The 15,189-nt window shown below is 58.9% G+C and overlaps 1 protein-coding gene across 3 annotated transcripts; it reads left to right on the plus strand.

The window, feature by feature from the left end:
* The first annotated feature begins 1,466 nt into the window (after positions 1-1,466).
* ITIH3 (inter-alpha-trypsin inhibitor heavy chain 3) lies at positions 1,467-14,625 on the plus strand. Of its 3 annotated transcripts, XM_032412199.1 has the most exons (22): positions 1,467-1,566; positions 2,187-2,207; positions 3,519-3,685; positions 3,775-3,879; positions 4,148-4,310; positions 4,734-4,847; positions 5,578-5,703; positions 5,991-6,107; positions 6,350-6,518; positions 7,126-7,251; positions 7,524-7,705; positions 8,503-8,688; positions 8,846-8,985; positions 9,734-9,888; positions 10,565-10,582; positions 11,640-11,663; positions 11,934-11,969; positions 12,114-12,227; positions 12,651-12,855; positions 13,545-13,717; positions 13,927-14,038; positions 14,378-14,625. In XM_032412199.1, exons 1-22 carry the CDS (start codon positions 1,474-1,476, stop codon positions 14,505-14,507), a joined length of 2,676 nt encoding a protein of 891 aa, XP_032268090.1. In that variant the 5' UTR covers positions 1,467-1,473; the 3' UTR covers positions 14,508-14,625. The 3 variants fall into 3 exon arrangements, with proteins under 3 accessions (XP_032268090.1, XP_032268091.1, XP_032268092.1); XM_032412200.1 differs by lacking the exon at positions 10,565-10,582 and having other exon boundaries at positions 1,474-1,566; positions 14,378-14,622; XM_032412201.1 differs by lacking the exons at positions 10,565-10,582; positions 11,640-11,663 and having other exon boundaries at positions 1,474-1,566; positions 9,734-9,901; positions 11,938-11,969; positions 14,378-14,622.
* Positions 14,626-15,189: the final 564 nt, after the last annotated feature.

A 15,189-nucleotide genomic window follows, 5' to 3' on the forward strand; every position in this document is an offset into this window, starting at 1 on the left:
CTGCTCCCGGGAGTCAGCAGTGGAGGCGGGTCCCAGTCGGCCTCGAGCTTGGTGCCAGCGGACAGCAAGGGTGCGTAAGGATTCCGGAGGCCTGGGGAGTATGCGCACCCCAGCCAGCCTGCCACATGGGTGGTGGCCCCTCGGTGGTTGCTTCATTCGGTCCAACGTCGTCTTGTCGACTCAGCAACTCTCCGTCATTGCTTCTGTGGCTCCTGCCACTTCCAACCACTTCTTCCTCATAGCTTCTGCTGCCTCATGGAGTCTTCTTTCTGCCTTATCGCTCTCTCTCTGATCCCAGTAGTCAACTCTCTCTATACAATTCATAGGCAGGTGCGGAGCTTTTAGCCAAGGCCATAGGACACCATAAATTAGCTGCCATGTGCTCAGGCAGCCTCCTCAACACCATTCAGTGGTGGCCCCATGGGAGGGTCACTGGGTCATTTTGCTCAGAAGCGCATGTGCCTGGCAGGCACAAGACCGCCACTCTGGAAGGTCTGGGGGCTGGCAGGGCCCTGGGGTGGCTCAGGAGAGGCCTGGGCTCTGCCTCTGAAGCTCCCATTGTCCCGGAAGCCAGAGCTCCAGCCTCCCTGGAGACTCTTAGGGGAATGACTCTCCAGGAGGTGAGGGCAGCTGAGTCCCTGGCCAGGCCCTTGGACCACAGGGATGAATATGTGACAGGGCCTGGCCCTCCAGGAGCTCAGAGTCCAGACGGACGATCGGACCCAACCGTGCAAGCCTCCATGAAAGGTAATGATGGAGCAGGCCCTCAGAGACTGGGAGCCTGGAGCAGGGCTGTCTGGGGTCAGCTAGGGGACAAAACAGGAAGGCTTCTGGAGGCAGGGCATAGGGCTGGCAAGAAGAGAGGTGTGAGATGCCGAGAAGGGGAGGGCATGCCAGTGGGAAAAGAGTAAGTTTGGAAAAGCAAGTTGGAGCCAGATCACAGAGAGGGCTGGAGCGCAGGACCTGGGCTTTGTCCCGTCCCTGGGGTGCGAGAACCCAAGAAGGGTAACAGTGAGCAAGGGGTGCAGCGATGGAGTTCGGAGCCTCAGGGTGACGGGCCTGGCTTTGCGCCCTGGCTGCCTGGAGGAGCCTGGGGGGCTTCTGTCCGGGAGGCCAGCCCCGAGGCCTTGTCAGTGGTGCAGATAACAGGCAACAGTGCCGAGACGCCATTGGCTTTCAGTGTGACTCTACACCCCGTGAGCCCACAGCCAGGGAGCCCCGGGCCTGTGTGCCAACACACAGCATCTGCTTTCCGTGGGAGCCTCCACGTCCCAACACTGTTGACAGTTGACAATCCTCATGGGCCCCCCTGGTACAGGCAGATCCAGGGCCTGTTACTCCACCCACACCCCAGCTTCCCGGGGAGCCACTCACCTCCTGCTCTTCCCGTCCTACACTACAGGTCAATGACCCCACTTGGAAAACACCAGGCTCACCATATAAGGAGCGCAGGCCAGACCTGTGTGCGCAGCGATGGCATCTGCGTGGTGGCCCTGCCTCATCTTGGCCCTGCTCTCTAGCTTGGCGGCCTCTGGCTTCCCGAGAAGCCCCTCCCGGCCACTGGGGGTAAGTCTGTCCCCTCTTTGCCATCTGAGCCTGTCACATGGGCAGAAGCAACAGGATGAACCATCCTCTAAGTGGGGAGAGGAGGAGGCAGGAGTTTAGGCAGTGAGCTGCAGGGGACAGGGCTAGGTATGGGGCTCTTAAATCTCCCTTGGTCTCCGTTTCCCCACCTGTCAAATGGGCAAGCACCAGAAAGTGCTCACCTCACTGAGGGGCTGTGCAGGTCCACACCTGAGACAAGCGCAGAGGACTCCAAGAAGGGCCGAGCTGAGCCTTGTGAGGTGCAGCAGTGGTGGGGGTGCTCTTGGGGGAGGCCTCAGGGGCTTGGGGTCCAGGAAAAGACAGCATGAGTCAGGGTATGTGGGGCAGGGAGAGAGCTGGTTTGGTTCTCCCAACCCTGCTCCCCTGGGAAACCTGGAGACCTGCCCTACTAGGGCCTCAGTTTCCCCATCTACTCAGAGCCCTTCCTACTCTGAAATGGCTCTGGGAGGGTCCTATGTCCAGAGGCCCCTCCAAGGGTATGTGTGCGGGGGATCCCTGCTGAACCCTGGCCTTAGCCCAGAGCCTGCTCCCAGGCCATAGTGGCCTTGGCCTGATTCCTGTGTTTATCTTTGTTTTTGCAGAAACGGAGCCTCCTGGAAGGGGTGAGAACTTTCACCAGGCATGGGGTGGGGTGTGGCAGGGCAGAATGGAGCTGGTTGCCCAATAGCAGAAGGGGTGGGCCATAATGAAAGGTCCCTCCCAGTTGGCAAACAGCTCCCAGCCCCCTGCCCTGGCAGACCCCATGTGACTCAAGACTCCTGGGAAAGAGTGCCACAGAAGCATGCTCTCGGACCTCTCTGGAAGCAGCACAGGACCGCTCTTCCACCAGCCCTGCCTCCCGTAGACACTTATCCAGCACTTCCTGGTACCAGCCCCTGTGCACAGGGCTGCGGACACACATCCTCATGACGCATCTTTATATCCTGCTTGACCCAGCTGTCTCCCTAGACCTTCCCTCAGTCCACCACCCCCACTGGAGAGAAGGTGTTGGGGACACGAAGGCCCTCCCACACAGTCCCCTTGGCACGGGAAAAAAGTGCCTGTTTGGGGACAGAATCAAGCAATTGCCAAAGGAGAGGAGGAAGGCCGGGGTGTGTGTGAATGTCATTTCTTTCCAAGTGGAGGTGAGCAGGAAGAGCTCGGGCAGGTGCTCCGGGGCCAGAGACATGTTGTGTCTGGAGCACAGATGATGAGAGAGGCAGGACCTGCCTGGAGGATCTCAGAGCCATGGGGATGACTGTCCTGAGGGTGATGGGGAGCATGAGAGGGTTTAAGTGGGAGAAAGACAGGGTCAGACTTGGATTTGTATAAGACTTCCCCCGGCTACAGCTAACTGCATGTACACAGATCCAGAATTAAGGGGGCAGAGCAAGTGCCCTCCGTCTCCCTGTCCCACTTCCCCCTCCTCCCCCTCCTCCGTTTAAGTGGGAGACAGACAGGGACAGGGTCAGACTTGACTCTCCCTCCCCCCCTTCCCCCTCCTCCTCCCCTCTCCTCTTGTTCTTGGCGCCAACACATGCAATACCACCCAGCATGGAGTTCCTTCTCATGGTGCAAAACCCCTCCCTGAGGGGCTTCTTGGTGCTGAGCTCCAAGGCAGGCTGAGCTAAGGAGATTGTGGGGCCAGGAAACAGGGAGCGACAAAGGCGGAGCCAGACAAGGCCCCTGCCGGCCAAGGAGCCCCTGGTCTCTGAGGGGGAGAGAGGGGTTCAGAAAGGCCAGAGCATTCCAGAACCAGGGTGGCCAACTGAATGTGAAGATGGAGGATGCCACCCAGGCTTCAGACACAGTGGCTGGGAAACTGGAGGGGCCACTTACCAAGCAGGGGCTCTGGGCTCTGCAGGGGGAGCCTGGAAGGAGCAGTCAGGCTGAAGGTTGGTTTCCCAGAGGCCGATCACTGTCCCCTCCTGCAGGTCGTCAATGGCATCGAGGTCTACAGTACCAAGATCAGCTGCAAGGTGACCTCCCGCTTTGCTCACAATGTCGTCACCACCAGAGCTGTCAACCGCGCCGACACCGCCAAGGAGGTGTCCTTTGATGTGGAGCTGCCCAAGACGGCCTTCATCACCAACTTCACCTTGTGGGTGTCGCCATGGCTGCTGGCTCCAGGCTGGGGGGTGGCGGTGGGGGTCTGGCTCAGCATGAGCCCCCAACTCTCTTTCCTTGCAGGACCATCGACGGTGTTACCTACCCCGGGAATGTCAAGGAGAAGGAAGTTGCCAAGAAGCAGTATGAAAAGGCTGTGTCCCAGGGCAAGACAGCTGGCTTGGTCAAGTAAGCGCCACCCCCCCCCCCCCCCCCCCCCCCCCCCCCCCCGCTCCCCCGGGCTTGGGAGAGTGTGTGGGCTGCAAGGGCTCTCAGAGATGAGACAACAATAGCCAATGTTATCAGTACTATTATTATTCCATGATGATAGCAAAATGTGCCTGTAATGCTTACGGCTTTATAGAGGGGAGGGTCTCTCCCATGGGGCTGGACGTGAGCCAGGGCCCAGGAAGGGCGGGCTGGTACAGTCTGCAGGGCGGTCTGGCACCCCATTCAGGGCCTCCGGGAGGAAGCTGGAGAAATTCACCGTCTCCGTCAACGTGGCTGCGGGCAGCAAGGTCACCTTCGAGCTAACCTACGAGGAGCTGCTGAAGAGGCACAAGGGCAAATACGAGATGTACCTTAAGGTCCAGCCCAAGCAACTGGTTAGGCACTTTGAGGTAATCAACCACCCCTGCAACCCCTGCTGAAAGTGCAGGGGTGAACGTGCAGGGGTGCGGGTGCGGGCAGGGGGCGGTTGTTTCAGGGAAGGGCCCAGGGGCAGAGCCCCGATCAGGGTCGAGAACGCAGAGGTCCAGCCCCACCACCGCTGAGGAGCATCCGAGCTGAAAGCCAAAGGAAACACGTTAGTGGTGGAACTCAGGGTAGTGGATGCCAGGTGGTGGGAGAGTCTTGGGGTCACCGACCTGTCTACAAGCCTTTGAGGTCATTTTCTTGGTGGGAGACATGAGGCTTAGCCATCAAGAGTTATCGGGAGGCTGTCCCTGCACTCTCGCTGACCCTCTCCATCCCCTTGGCCTTGTCCTGGAGGCTGGCCTCTGCATTGTCGCAGGGTGACCCCTCCCTACCCTTGCCCATTCCAGATCGAGGCAGACATCTACGAGCCCCAGGGCATCAGCGCGCTGGATGCTGAGGCCTCGTTCATCACCAACGACCTCCTGGGCAGCGCCCTCACCAAGTCCTTCTCAGGGAAAAAGGTGGTGTTCTCAGGCCTTGGGGTGGGGCAGGGGCAGGAACCCGGGCACTAAAGGGACAAGTGTGAACCCCAGGGCTTGGCTGAGAAGGGGAGGGGGAAATAACCACAGCCATCCTTTCTCACTGGCCACCCAGCTCGGGAATGAGAGTGCTGGAGGCCAGGGCTAGTGCTGCCGATGATCTGGGGTCCCAGCTGCCCTGGGGGGGGGTGGGACAGGGGAATTATTTATAAGGCCTGGTCTCATTCTACCTTGGGAAGTGGGCAGGGCAGGTTATTGTCCATTTTACAGATAAGGACACTGAGGCCAGAGGGAGTCCTTTAGATCTGCCAACTCCACCCTGAAGGGTGACGGTGAAAGGGAATCTCTTGGTGCTGATGTTTGGCTCTGGTTCCCAAGGCTCCCAGCCATTCCAGGGGCCTTGTTCATCCTAGGCAGTGAATGAATAATGTTACATGAATAGCAAACCTTAGTCGTTCAGGAATTCCCGGTCAAAACCCGAGGAGCACCCGCTCAGAGGGCTGGTGGCTTCTGAAGGGCAGTGCGTTTGCCCTGGGCCCCACGTCCTCTCCCCGAGGTGCTCAGGAAGGCCAGGGCCTGCCAGGTGGCAGCTGGACTGCCCAGGCGCCCACCCGCGGGCTCCTCCTGTGGGGGCTTTGCCTCCCTCCGCAGGGCAGAGCACAGTCGACAGGCCCTGGCCGAGCTGAGCGAGGCCCTCCGTCACCTCCCCCAGGGCCACGTGTCCTTCAAGCCCAGCATGGACCAACAGCGCTCGTGCCCAACCTGCACAGACTCCCTCCTCAACGGGAATTTTATCATCACCTACGACGTGAACAGGGAGTCCCCGGCCAACGTACAGGTAGTTGCCCAGGAGCTCTGCTGGCCTGGCCGATCCTCCGGCGCCCTGATGCGGTGGGGGCTGGCACAGAAGGGACTGCCGCTGCATCTCGTGCCAGACCCTTGGTCCTCAGCCCAAGGCCGAGTTTCCTGCACGGCCTGGGGATGACAGACCATCCAGAGCCTTCGTGTGGCACCCCATGGTGGGTGGGAAAGAACAGTTGTTTTCAGGAGCTGGTGAATGTCTGGATTCTATGTGCAAGAGTCGCCAAAGGCATGTTGCCTCCAGTCTCTCTCTCCCCTTCCCAGATAGCCAATGGCTACTTTGTGCACTTCTTTGCACCTCAAGGCCTTCCAGTGGTGCCTAAGAGCGTGGTCTTCGTGATTGACATCAGCGGCTCCATGCACGGTCGGAAAATGGAGCAGGTGCTCTCCTCACTGCGGGTGGGGGAGGGGGGAGAGAGATTTATTCCTAAGTGGACAAAGCGGACATTTCCAGTGAAAGAGAAAGAAGGGGACAGATAGGATTTAAAAAAAGGGCACAGAGCATCCGCCCCCTTTTGTTGCAGAAAGGACAGGCCCCAAAGCCAGCCGGGCTGGGAGGACAGACGGCTGGCTCTCTGCTGCTCCCTCCCAGCCCCTCGTCTGCTGGTCTGTCTCTTTCCCAGACAAAGGATGCCCTCCTCAAGATCCTGGATGATATGAAAGAGTTGGACTACCTGAATTTCATTCTGTTCAGTGCGGATGTGACCACCTGGAAAGACGACTTAGTTCAAGCCACTCCTGAGAACATCCAGGAGGCCAGGATATTTGTGAAGAATATTCATGATCAAGGAAGTAAGAACGGAGGGAAGAGCAGACGCAGCTTACCGCTCCCCTTGGCCTGAGCAATCCGCCTTCTTCGTGCCTTGGGGCAGAGACGCTGCTGGTCTAAGCCCTGCAGACCCTAGCTGGGGGTAGCGGCGGGATTGGGGGAGCGCGTCTCAGGCTTGATATTGGGGTGTCTTCTTTGTGGGCTTGGGGAACCCACTCTTCCTTTCTCTAACCCATGATGCTGGCATCCTCGACGCCTGGGGAAGCCCAGCAAGATAATGCCACAGACAGCCCTCATCCTGGGCTGTTTCTTAGAGAGAGTGATAAGTGACGTCACTACGGCTCCCTTCTCCTCCCAGTGAGCGGGCCTGCCAGTCCGTCTGACAGTTTTCCAAACTGCTTTCACAGCCACCTTCCGGCAGCCCCACGAGGCTTGTCCTTTTGTCCCCATTGAAAGAGTAAGTCATTCATCCATCACTCACTAAGTCGCTCGGTCAGTATCTACTGAGTACCACCATGCATTGGCCAACAGGGTCCTTGGGCCCAAGAGCAGGGCCTGCTGTCCTGACCTCCTCCACCCTGTACCCTGAGGACAGCCTCTCACGGTGCTGTCTGTCTGTCTGCGTGCCAGTGACCAACATCAACGATGGGCTGATGAGGGCCATCAACATGCTGAACAAGGCCCGGGAGGAACACAGAGTCCCAGAGAGGAGCACCTCCACTGTCATCATGCTGACCGACGGGGATGCCAACGTTGGTGAGGCAGGCCGGTGTGGCTCTCCTCTCCTGGCTTTCAGGCCCAGGAGCGGGCGTGCTGCGAGATCGCGGGTGGCTCTCCCAATGGCCTGTGAGCCCTTCAAGGGCAGGGCCCTGTCTCCCCATGCCAAGGACTACCCCCTGCCCCCACATGGGCTCGGGGCCACGACTCCACCAGCTCTGCGTGTGTAGGAGTCTGATACCTCCAGACAGAGCTGATCCAGCTCGTTGCTGGCCTGTGGCTGGAGTGTGAACAACCCCTTTCTCCTGCAGGGGAAAGCAGACCCGAAAAAATCCAAGAGAACGTACGCAATGCCATTGGGGGCAAGTTCCCCTTGTATAACCTGGGCTTTGGCAACAATCTGAATTATAACTTCCTGGAGAGCATGGCTCTGGAGAACCACGGGCTGGCCCGGCGCATTTATGAGGATTCGGATGCCAACCTGCAGTTGCAGGTACGCCTCATCTGGCATACCTCCTGGAACGGGGAGCTCAGGCAGCTGTTCCGCCAAGCGACACATGCCTCCTCTTGGGCTCACATGGGCCTCTGGCTACCTCTTAGCCATCAGTGGTGGTTGATCTGTCCTTGGGCTACACAGAACAGCCCTGCTTCCTCTGCAGGATTGCCAGACCAAATACAGGGTCGAATGTGAATTCTGATAAGCAGGGAACAATGCTTTAGTGTAAGCCGTGTTCTCAGTGTGGCCCGGCGGCGCTGTGTTTGTTCGCTCGGCAGCCGTAACAAGGTACCACCGGCTGGGGGGCTCCCAACACAGAAACGGACCGCCTCCCCGTTCTGGAGGCTACCAATCTGAGGTCCAGGTGTGGGCAGGGCTGCACCCCTCCGAGGGCTGTGGGAGCAGGGTCTGTTCCAGGCGTCTCTCCCTGGCTCGTAGATGGCCACCTTCTCCCTGTCTCTCCGCATCATCTGCCCTGCGTGCGTGCCTGTCTCTGGGTCCAAATTGCTCCCTTTTCAGCAGGACACTAGATATATTGATTGGGACCCACCCCAAAGGCCCCATTTTAACTTGATTACCTCTGTAACGACCCTAATCCCCCAAAAGGTCACATTTGGGGGTACGCAAACTGAAGGGCATGGTCAGGGCCACAAGAAGTGGGGCCCAGGAGCCAGGACTGGCCCAGCCTGGGGGCCTCGGTGCCTGGGGGAGGCAGCAGGGGGCACCTGCCCACCTCATCCCCTCCATGTCTGCCCTGTGAACTGAGATGGCCAGGTCCCCCTTCTGGACTCCAGGGCTTCTACGAGGAGGTGGCCAACCCGCTGCTGACAAGCGTGGAGCTGGAGTACCCTGAGAACGCCATCCAGGACCTCACCCAGAACGCTTACCAGCACTTCTACGATGGCTCTGAGATCGTGGTGGCTGGGCGCCTGCTGGATGAGGACATGAACAACTTTAAGGCGGATGTAAAGGGCCACGGGGTGAGCTGGGCCAGGGCCGGGATGTGTGCTGTGGACGGGGGATCAGCACCAGTGGGGCTCCGGCCTCCTGGCTGATGGTCCAGCAGTGGTGGCCCTCGGACTGGGCCCACCTAGTCCAGGCCTCCAGCCCTCAAGCCTCTTCTCGCCCCCACCTCAGGCCACCAATGATCTGACCTTCACAGAGGAGGTGGACATGAAAGAAATGGAAAAGGCTCTGAAGGAGCAGGACTACATTTTTGGGAACTACATCGAGCGGCTCTGGGCCTACCTCACCATTGAGCAGCTGCTGGAGAAACGGTGATGCTGGCGACCCCTCCCAGAGCCAGGCCCCACACCTGCGCCCCTGACCCCGCCCCCCCACCTACCTGTGCTTGCCCCTGTGCTGACCATGCTCTGGGGGAGCCCAAGAGGAAGAAGACTCAGCCACACCGCGGGCTGTGCCCCTCCACGTGTGCTCCCTCTGCCTTCCCCTCTTCTCAGCCCAGCCCCCACGGAATGGTTTTCCAGGGGCAGAGCCCGGCCTGACATGTGGGGCTCAAGCAGGAGCCTGGGAGGGCCCCGAGGGCAGGGGCAGGCCTCAGCACCTTGTAGCCCACACCCAGCATGGGCCCACAGGGATGGTGAGGCTGAACACGACTGAAGGCTGGGACCCTTGCCCCCAGCCCCCAGAAGGCAGAGCTTGGGTCCATTTGAGAGCCCCGTGTCAGCCTTCCTTTGGGTGGGATAAGCCAATAAGGCCCCTGGAGTGGGGGCTGGCACACGCTGAGTGCTCAGCACATGGATGCTGGCATGAGTGATTGCTGTGACGTCATTTCAAGCCTCTTATATCTTATAGTGGGGAAACTGAGGCCCAGCCTCAGACACAGGCTGTCCATCTGTCCCAGGGAGCTGGTGAACCAGTCTTTTCTGAGCACTAGTGGGTTCTACCCTGGGAAAAAGCAGTCCCGGGCTGCCTCTGGGGTTCTTGGCCTGGTTCTGGGAGTCAGAGCAGAGGAGGTCAGGCAGGGAACTGTTCTCCAGCTGACACTGCTGCCCCTCCCCCCAGCAAGAACGCCCATGGTGAGGAGAAGGAGAACCTCACAGCCCAGGCCCTGGACCTGTCCCTCAAGTACCACTTTGTGACTCCGCTGACCTCCATGGTGGTGACCAAGCCTGAGGACAATGAGGACCAGACAGCCATCGCTGACAAGCCTGGAGAAGGTGGGCATGGAGAGTGGAGGCTAGAACTCGAACCCCTTGGGGGCCCAGAAGAGGAACGAGCCAGGCTGGCGAGACCCAGACTTGCTGAAGTGGGGCAGGTCTATGGGGCATAGAAGGAAATCTGGCCGAGGGTTGGGGAGGGGGATGTGGAGGGAGTGAAGCTATCAGCATGGACAGTGGGGTGGGGGGTGAACAGGAGCCTCTGGATCGCTAGAAGGATATGAGTCAAGGGACTTCTTGCCTGGGGTCATTTCAAGGAAAGGGACTTTGGCTGCAGCATGGAAATGTTTATTTAGACAGGAAGAGGCACTTCTAGCTTGAAAGTTAGGCTCAGAACATGTGCCTGGGGATTGTGCAAGAAAGGCCTCGAGTGCTGGAGGCTTGACAAGCCTGCTCAACCAGGCTCCAAGAGGGGACTCCTAAGTGTCCCTGTACCTGGGCGTGGGGATGTGGGGTTGGCCGGGGCAGGCACAGGAGGCAAAGAGCGGGGCCAGGCCAGGCCCCTGGCCTCTAGGAGCTCCTGGCTCCAGGGTTTATACCACTGGGGTTGGGGAGGAGCTGTCTGCTGGGAGGCCCACAGCCTGGGGCCGGGTGGACAGGCAGCAAGTTGGTAGGAGTGGGACCGACACCAGGAGTCTGTGGATCCTAACACCTTTCTCCTCCTCTTCCCTCGCAGGGCCTGTGGACACAGAAGGTGAGCTTCGGCCAGCAGTGGGACGGGGGTCCCAGGAGGGGGACAAGAGAGAACCAGGGAGGCCTTTCCAAGTGCCCAGCCCAGGGAGGGGCCCTTAGGACACCTGCACTCAGGTCCCAGCACTGCTGCCAACTCAGGAGCCACCTTGGTCTGGGCTCTGCCTTCTCTGAGCCTCATCAGGTCCTCGTCAGCTGTTCGGAGGTGGCTTCCCCTGAATGAGGAGGGACAATCAGTATGAGAGCCTTCTGTGACCTGCAAAAATTAGCAAATTCTCACGCCAGGCACTGACACTCCATTAATTCCACAGCGACCCTCTAAAGGAGTCCTCTCACGGTGCCCATTTTATAGCGAGGAAACTGAGGCACGGAGAGCCTAAGTCTCTTTGTTGGAGGACTTAGCAGGCGGCCAAGCTGAGACTTCAGACCAGGCCCCTCCCTGGGATTCATAGCACTTTGCCCCTCTCTCGTTATCAAATCGCATCCTTGTCCCCAGTAAGCCCCCTCCCCCACCAGGCAGGGCCTCCCAGCCCCCACCTGCCTGCTCAGCCTCCATCAACAGACTGTGCAATCCGAGCAGCGCATCTGGCCTGGCTCCCTGCTCTCCCCGTAGCGCGGGGCTGTCAGATGCAGTCACCGGGGTGCACACTTGTGTGTATGAGTATGTGTGTGTGTGGGGGGGGTTCACTACCAAGGACAACAGACACCTGTGAACTTCTGGGGAGAGGGAGTTCAGGGGTGTGGGATGGTGTCGCTGTGAACATTATTCATGACAGAGAAGCAGACAGTCTCGTGGCTTGCATTTTAGACACAATTTTAGTCACAATGCCCTGCCCCTGGCAGAGAAATTACAGTCATATTACCACCCGTTCTCGAAAGGAGTTCCCTGGGCATGCTCCCATTTCTAAAGCCTAACTTAGGAGTCCCATCCCAAGCCTCCATCTGTCAGGGTTGGGGCTCCACTGGAGACTGGTGACCCCAGGACAGGCAGAAGGCACGGGGCTGGGGGAGAGAGAACCCTCTGACCCCGCTCACGACTGCCCTTTGGCTTCTGTTCTCAGCTGCGCGCTCCATGGCTTACCTGAGTGAGTACAGGCCCGCGGCCACACCCCCTGCCCGGGAGGCACTGCCCAGAGACTGGTCCTGTGCCACGTTCCCTTCTGGAGTCTTCCTGAGTCTCCTCTCTGGAACAGACAGATGGTTGGGGTCCTGAGGAGATGGGGGTGGTTTGAGAGCCTGGGGAAGCAGAAAGGGGAGGGGCACGAACCCAACTCTGGCTGGGGGTCCTGGTGCCTCCCTTGGCCTGCTTGTTTAGCTCAGCCTTTCTCTCTCTCTCTCTCTCCCTGCGTCCACAGCCAGCTACCAGCCTCCTCAGACACCCTACTACTACGGTGAGTTCCCCCCGCTCCTCCTGGGGTGAGACCCAGGCCCCAGGGGCCAGCGCATCCTGTTAGGAGTCTTCCCAATGGGGCCAAGAGGGGAGGGGAGGCTCCCCCTGGAACGGTGAGCCAGCCCTTTCTCTGATGTGCCTTTAGTGGATGGGGACCCCCACTTCATCATCCAAGTCCCGCAGAAAGACGATGCCATCTGCTTCAACATCGATGAAGAACCGGGCACGGTGCTGCGCCTCATTCAGGACCCCGTCACAGGTCGGGGCTGCGGGCTGGGGCCGGGGCCAGCTCCTCACTGTGCCCAGAATGCATCATCTTCATGTGTAGCTCACACCCTGAGGGGGCTGTCTAGAGCCACAGGCTCACCAAGGACCCCAGTGGTGTTGGAGAGATGGTTAGGGTTGAGGGTGGCCCGGGTGCAGCCTGTGTCTGGGACATAGTTTTTCTCTGAACACCACTCCCTGGTCCAGACAAGGGGCAGGCCTGCAGCGTGGGCCCTCAGCTGCCAGCGTGACCCAGGAGTGTCTAGGACCAGAGAGGGTTGCCTCTGACTTCCTGGTCTTGCTTTGGGGACCCCACACTGCCACTCAGCAAGGCTGGCTGGAGGAGAAGGCACATCCTAAAGACCAACCCAGACTCAGAAGGTCTCGCTGGCCCCTCACTGCCCCATCCCTCTGGCAGGCCTCACAGTTAATGGGCAGATCATCGGCGAGAAGGGAGGCAACTCTGACTCCAAGACCAGAAAGACTTACTTTGGCAAACTGGGCATTGCCAATGCTCACATGGACTTCCGGATAGAGGTGACGCCGGAGAAGATCATCCTGGGGAACGGAGCTGCACAGAGCACCCTCAGCTGGCTGGACACTGTCACAATCACACAGGATGGGTAAGGCCCGCTACCGGGTCTCTGAGGAGCACTTCAGGCCGAAGGCCTGAGGAGCCTTTGAGGGATGTGGACACATCCCAGGACAGAAGATCCACAGGGGTCATGGGAGAGACCGGTAGGCCTCAGAGTTCAGCCCCTGCCCGGGGAAGGGCGACCACGCGGCCCCAGCCAGCATTGCCAGCTGGCCGGTTCACAGGACTGATCTTGGGGGAAGGGTTGCCTGGACATAAGCATTAGTTGGACCTACAATCTGATAACACACTAATCCCCATTTTCACCTTCTCTGGCTGAGCTTGTTAACTTGAACCTTCTCAGACTGCTCAGCCTCTCCTGTGTCCTCAAGTCGCCCGGAGCCTAGTGGTAGGACAGGGACAGTCACTCCTGAGGAAGCTCTGAGAGGGGGCAGAACCTACCCCAGGTCACACAGGAAGCCAGTGGCTGAGCTGAGGCTTGATCCCAGGTCTCCAGACTCCCAGGACAGCCCTGTTTCTGCTTACAGTGGAACAAGGATCCACCCAGTAGAGCACATAGTCAACACGCATGAGGCATCTTCTCTCCAACACCTCTGAGATAGTTCCAGAGTCCGTGTGTTCTTAGGTGCCATGTACGGAGAAGGCCCTCCCACAATGCCCTGGATTCGAATGCCCCGTATCATGGCCGCCACCTGCTGACGTCCTCTTCTCTCCTAGGCTGTCTGTGACAATCAACAGGAAGAAGAACATGGTGGTCTCCTTTGGAGATGGGGTTACTTTTGTGGTCGTCCTGCACCAGGTGTGGAAGAAGCATCCTGTCCATCAGGACTTTCTGGGCTTCTATGTGGTGGACAGTCACCGGATGTCGGCACAGACACATGGGCTGCTGGGTATGGAATGTTCAAGCTTCACATTGTTCAGGACACATGGCAGAGGGGGGAAGCCACATGAAAGATTGTCCCAGTCACTGCGGACCCAGCACGCAACACCCAGTCAGCCTTTGCATCAACCCCGGAAGGCCAGTGGCCGTGGGACCTGTGGTGATGGCCGGGGATGGTAGCATGCAGGGGCTGACAGCATGAATGGTTTTTGTTCCCAGGACAATTCTTCCATCCCTTTGACTTTAAAGTGTCTGACATCCACCGAGGCTCTGACCCCACAAAGCCAGATGCCACCATGGTGGTGAAGAACCATCGACTGACGGTCACCAGGTGAGGGCACTCCACTGGCATCCTCCCCCTGCCCAGTAACAAGACAGGAGGAGAGAGCCCTCTCCTTCCACGCACATTGGCCCGGCAGGCTCTTGTCTCCTATGGGGTACCTACCCTTGTTTCCCTCCGGGGTCCTGGGCCCCCTCTAGGCCCCTCCTAATCAGGAAAAGGCCAAACTCGGGCCCCTAGAAGGAGTTAATCATTTGATCTCTTTCTTGTCCAAAGAGTTCTAGACTCTTAGAATTAGCAACTTCACACCCTTTTCCTGCCTTAAGTCCACGAGCCTAGCAGCTGTCTGGTCCACCCTGTGTGTCACAGTGTCTCTTTCCTTTTTCCCAGGGGCTCCCAGAAAGACTACAGGAAGGATGTCAGCTTCGGCACAAAGGTCGCCTGCTGGTTTGTCCACAACAACGGGGAAGGGTTGATTGACGGTGTCCACAGCGACTACATTATCCCCGAGCTGTTCTGAGTAGACATGCCCACTCCTGCCGAGACAGCTGGCCCAGCTCGCCTGGCATCTGGAACGGGCCCAGAGCAGGGCCTGAGGGAGGGCTGTGACAATAAAGCCCAAGGGGACACTGCCACCAGCCTCTGCATACCTCTATGAGCCCCTGCTCCAGGGAACAGGCTGTTGGGCCCTGAGGTAGCTCCAAGGAGGCGTTGGCTGCTAGGAAAGTAACTCTCTGGGCTTCCGCTCCGATGCTGGTGAAAGACAGGGTTGGTTGGGGTGGCACTTTGGGGAACCAAATGTATGATGGTTTGGGAAGGAAAAAGCCAAGAATTGACTCTGGTGCAAAGGGGTTCTGAGAAGTCGAGAAGGGTTGAATGCATTCCAGAGTCCAGGGGGGTCGTAAGAAAAGTCAGGGGTCATGGCTCAGTGCTCCTATCAGGCCCACAGGCCTGAAGATCTTTCTATGATGCAGAAGCAGAGAGTGCTCTGGAGCAGACCTAGCCTGCAGCTCATTATGGATGTCATTCATCCCTCCATCTTCCCATTAGCTGGCCAGCCACCCCCCTCACCCATCCCCTAGCCAGCCACCCCCCCCACCACCCACTAGCCAGCCCCCATCCACTAGCCAGCCCCCACCCACTAACCAGCCCCCATCCACTAGCTACCCACCCCCCCCCACCATCCACTAGCCAACCCCCAT

Source organism: Phoca vitulina, unplaced genomic scaffold, assembly GCF_004348235.1.
Source record: "Phoca vitulina isolate PV1807 unplaced genomic scaffold, GSC_HSeal_1.0 scaffold13, whole genome shotgun sequence".
Lineage (NCBI taxonomy): Eukaryota > Metazoa > Chordata > Mammalia > Carnivora > Phocidae > Phoca > Phoca vitulina.

Bases quoted from the DNA above. Each gene is read 5' to 3' on its own strand.
- ITIH3 (XM_032412199.1), top strand. From the start codon at position 1,474: ATGGCATCTGCGTGGTGGCCCTGCCTCATCTTGGCCCTGCTCTCTAGC. The intron at 8,689-8,845 runs GTGAGCTGGGCC...CCCCCACCTCAG, and splicing joins CGGATGTAAAGGGCCACGGG to GCCACCAATGATCTGACCTT. The intron at 13,718-13,926 runs GTATGGAATGTT...TTTTGTTCCCAG, and splicing joins ACAGACACATGGGCTGCTGG to GACAATTCTTCCATCCCTTT.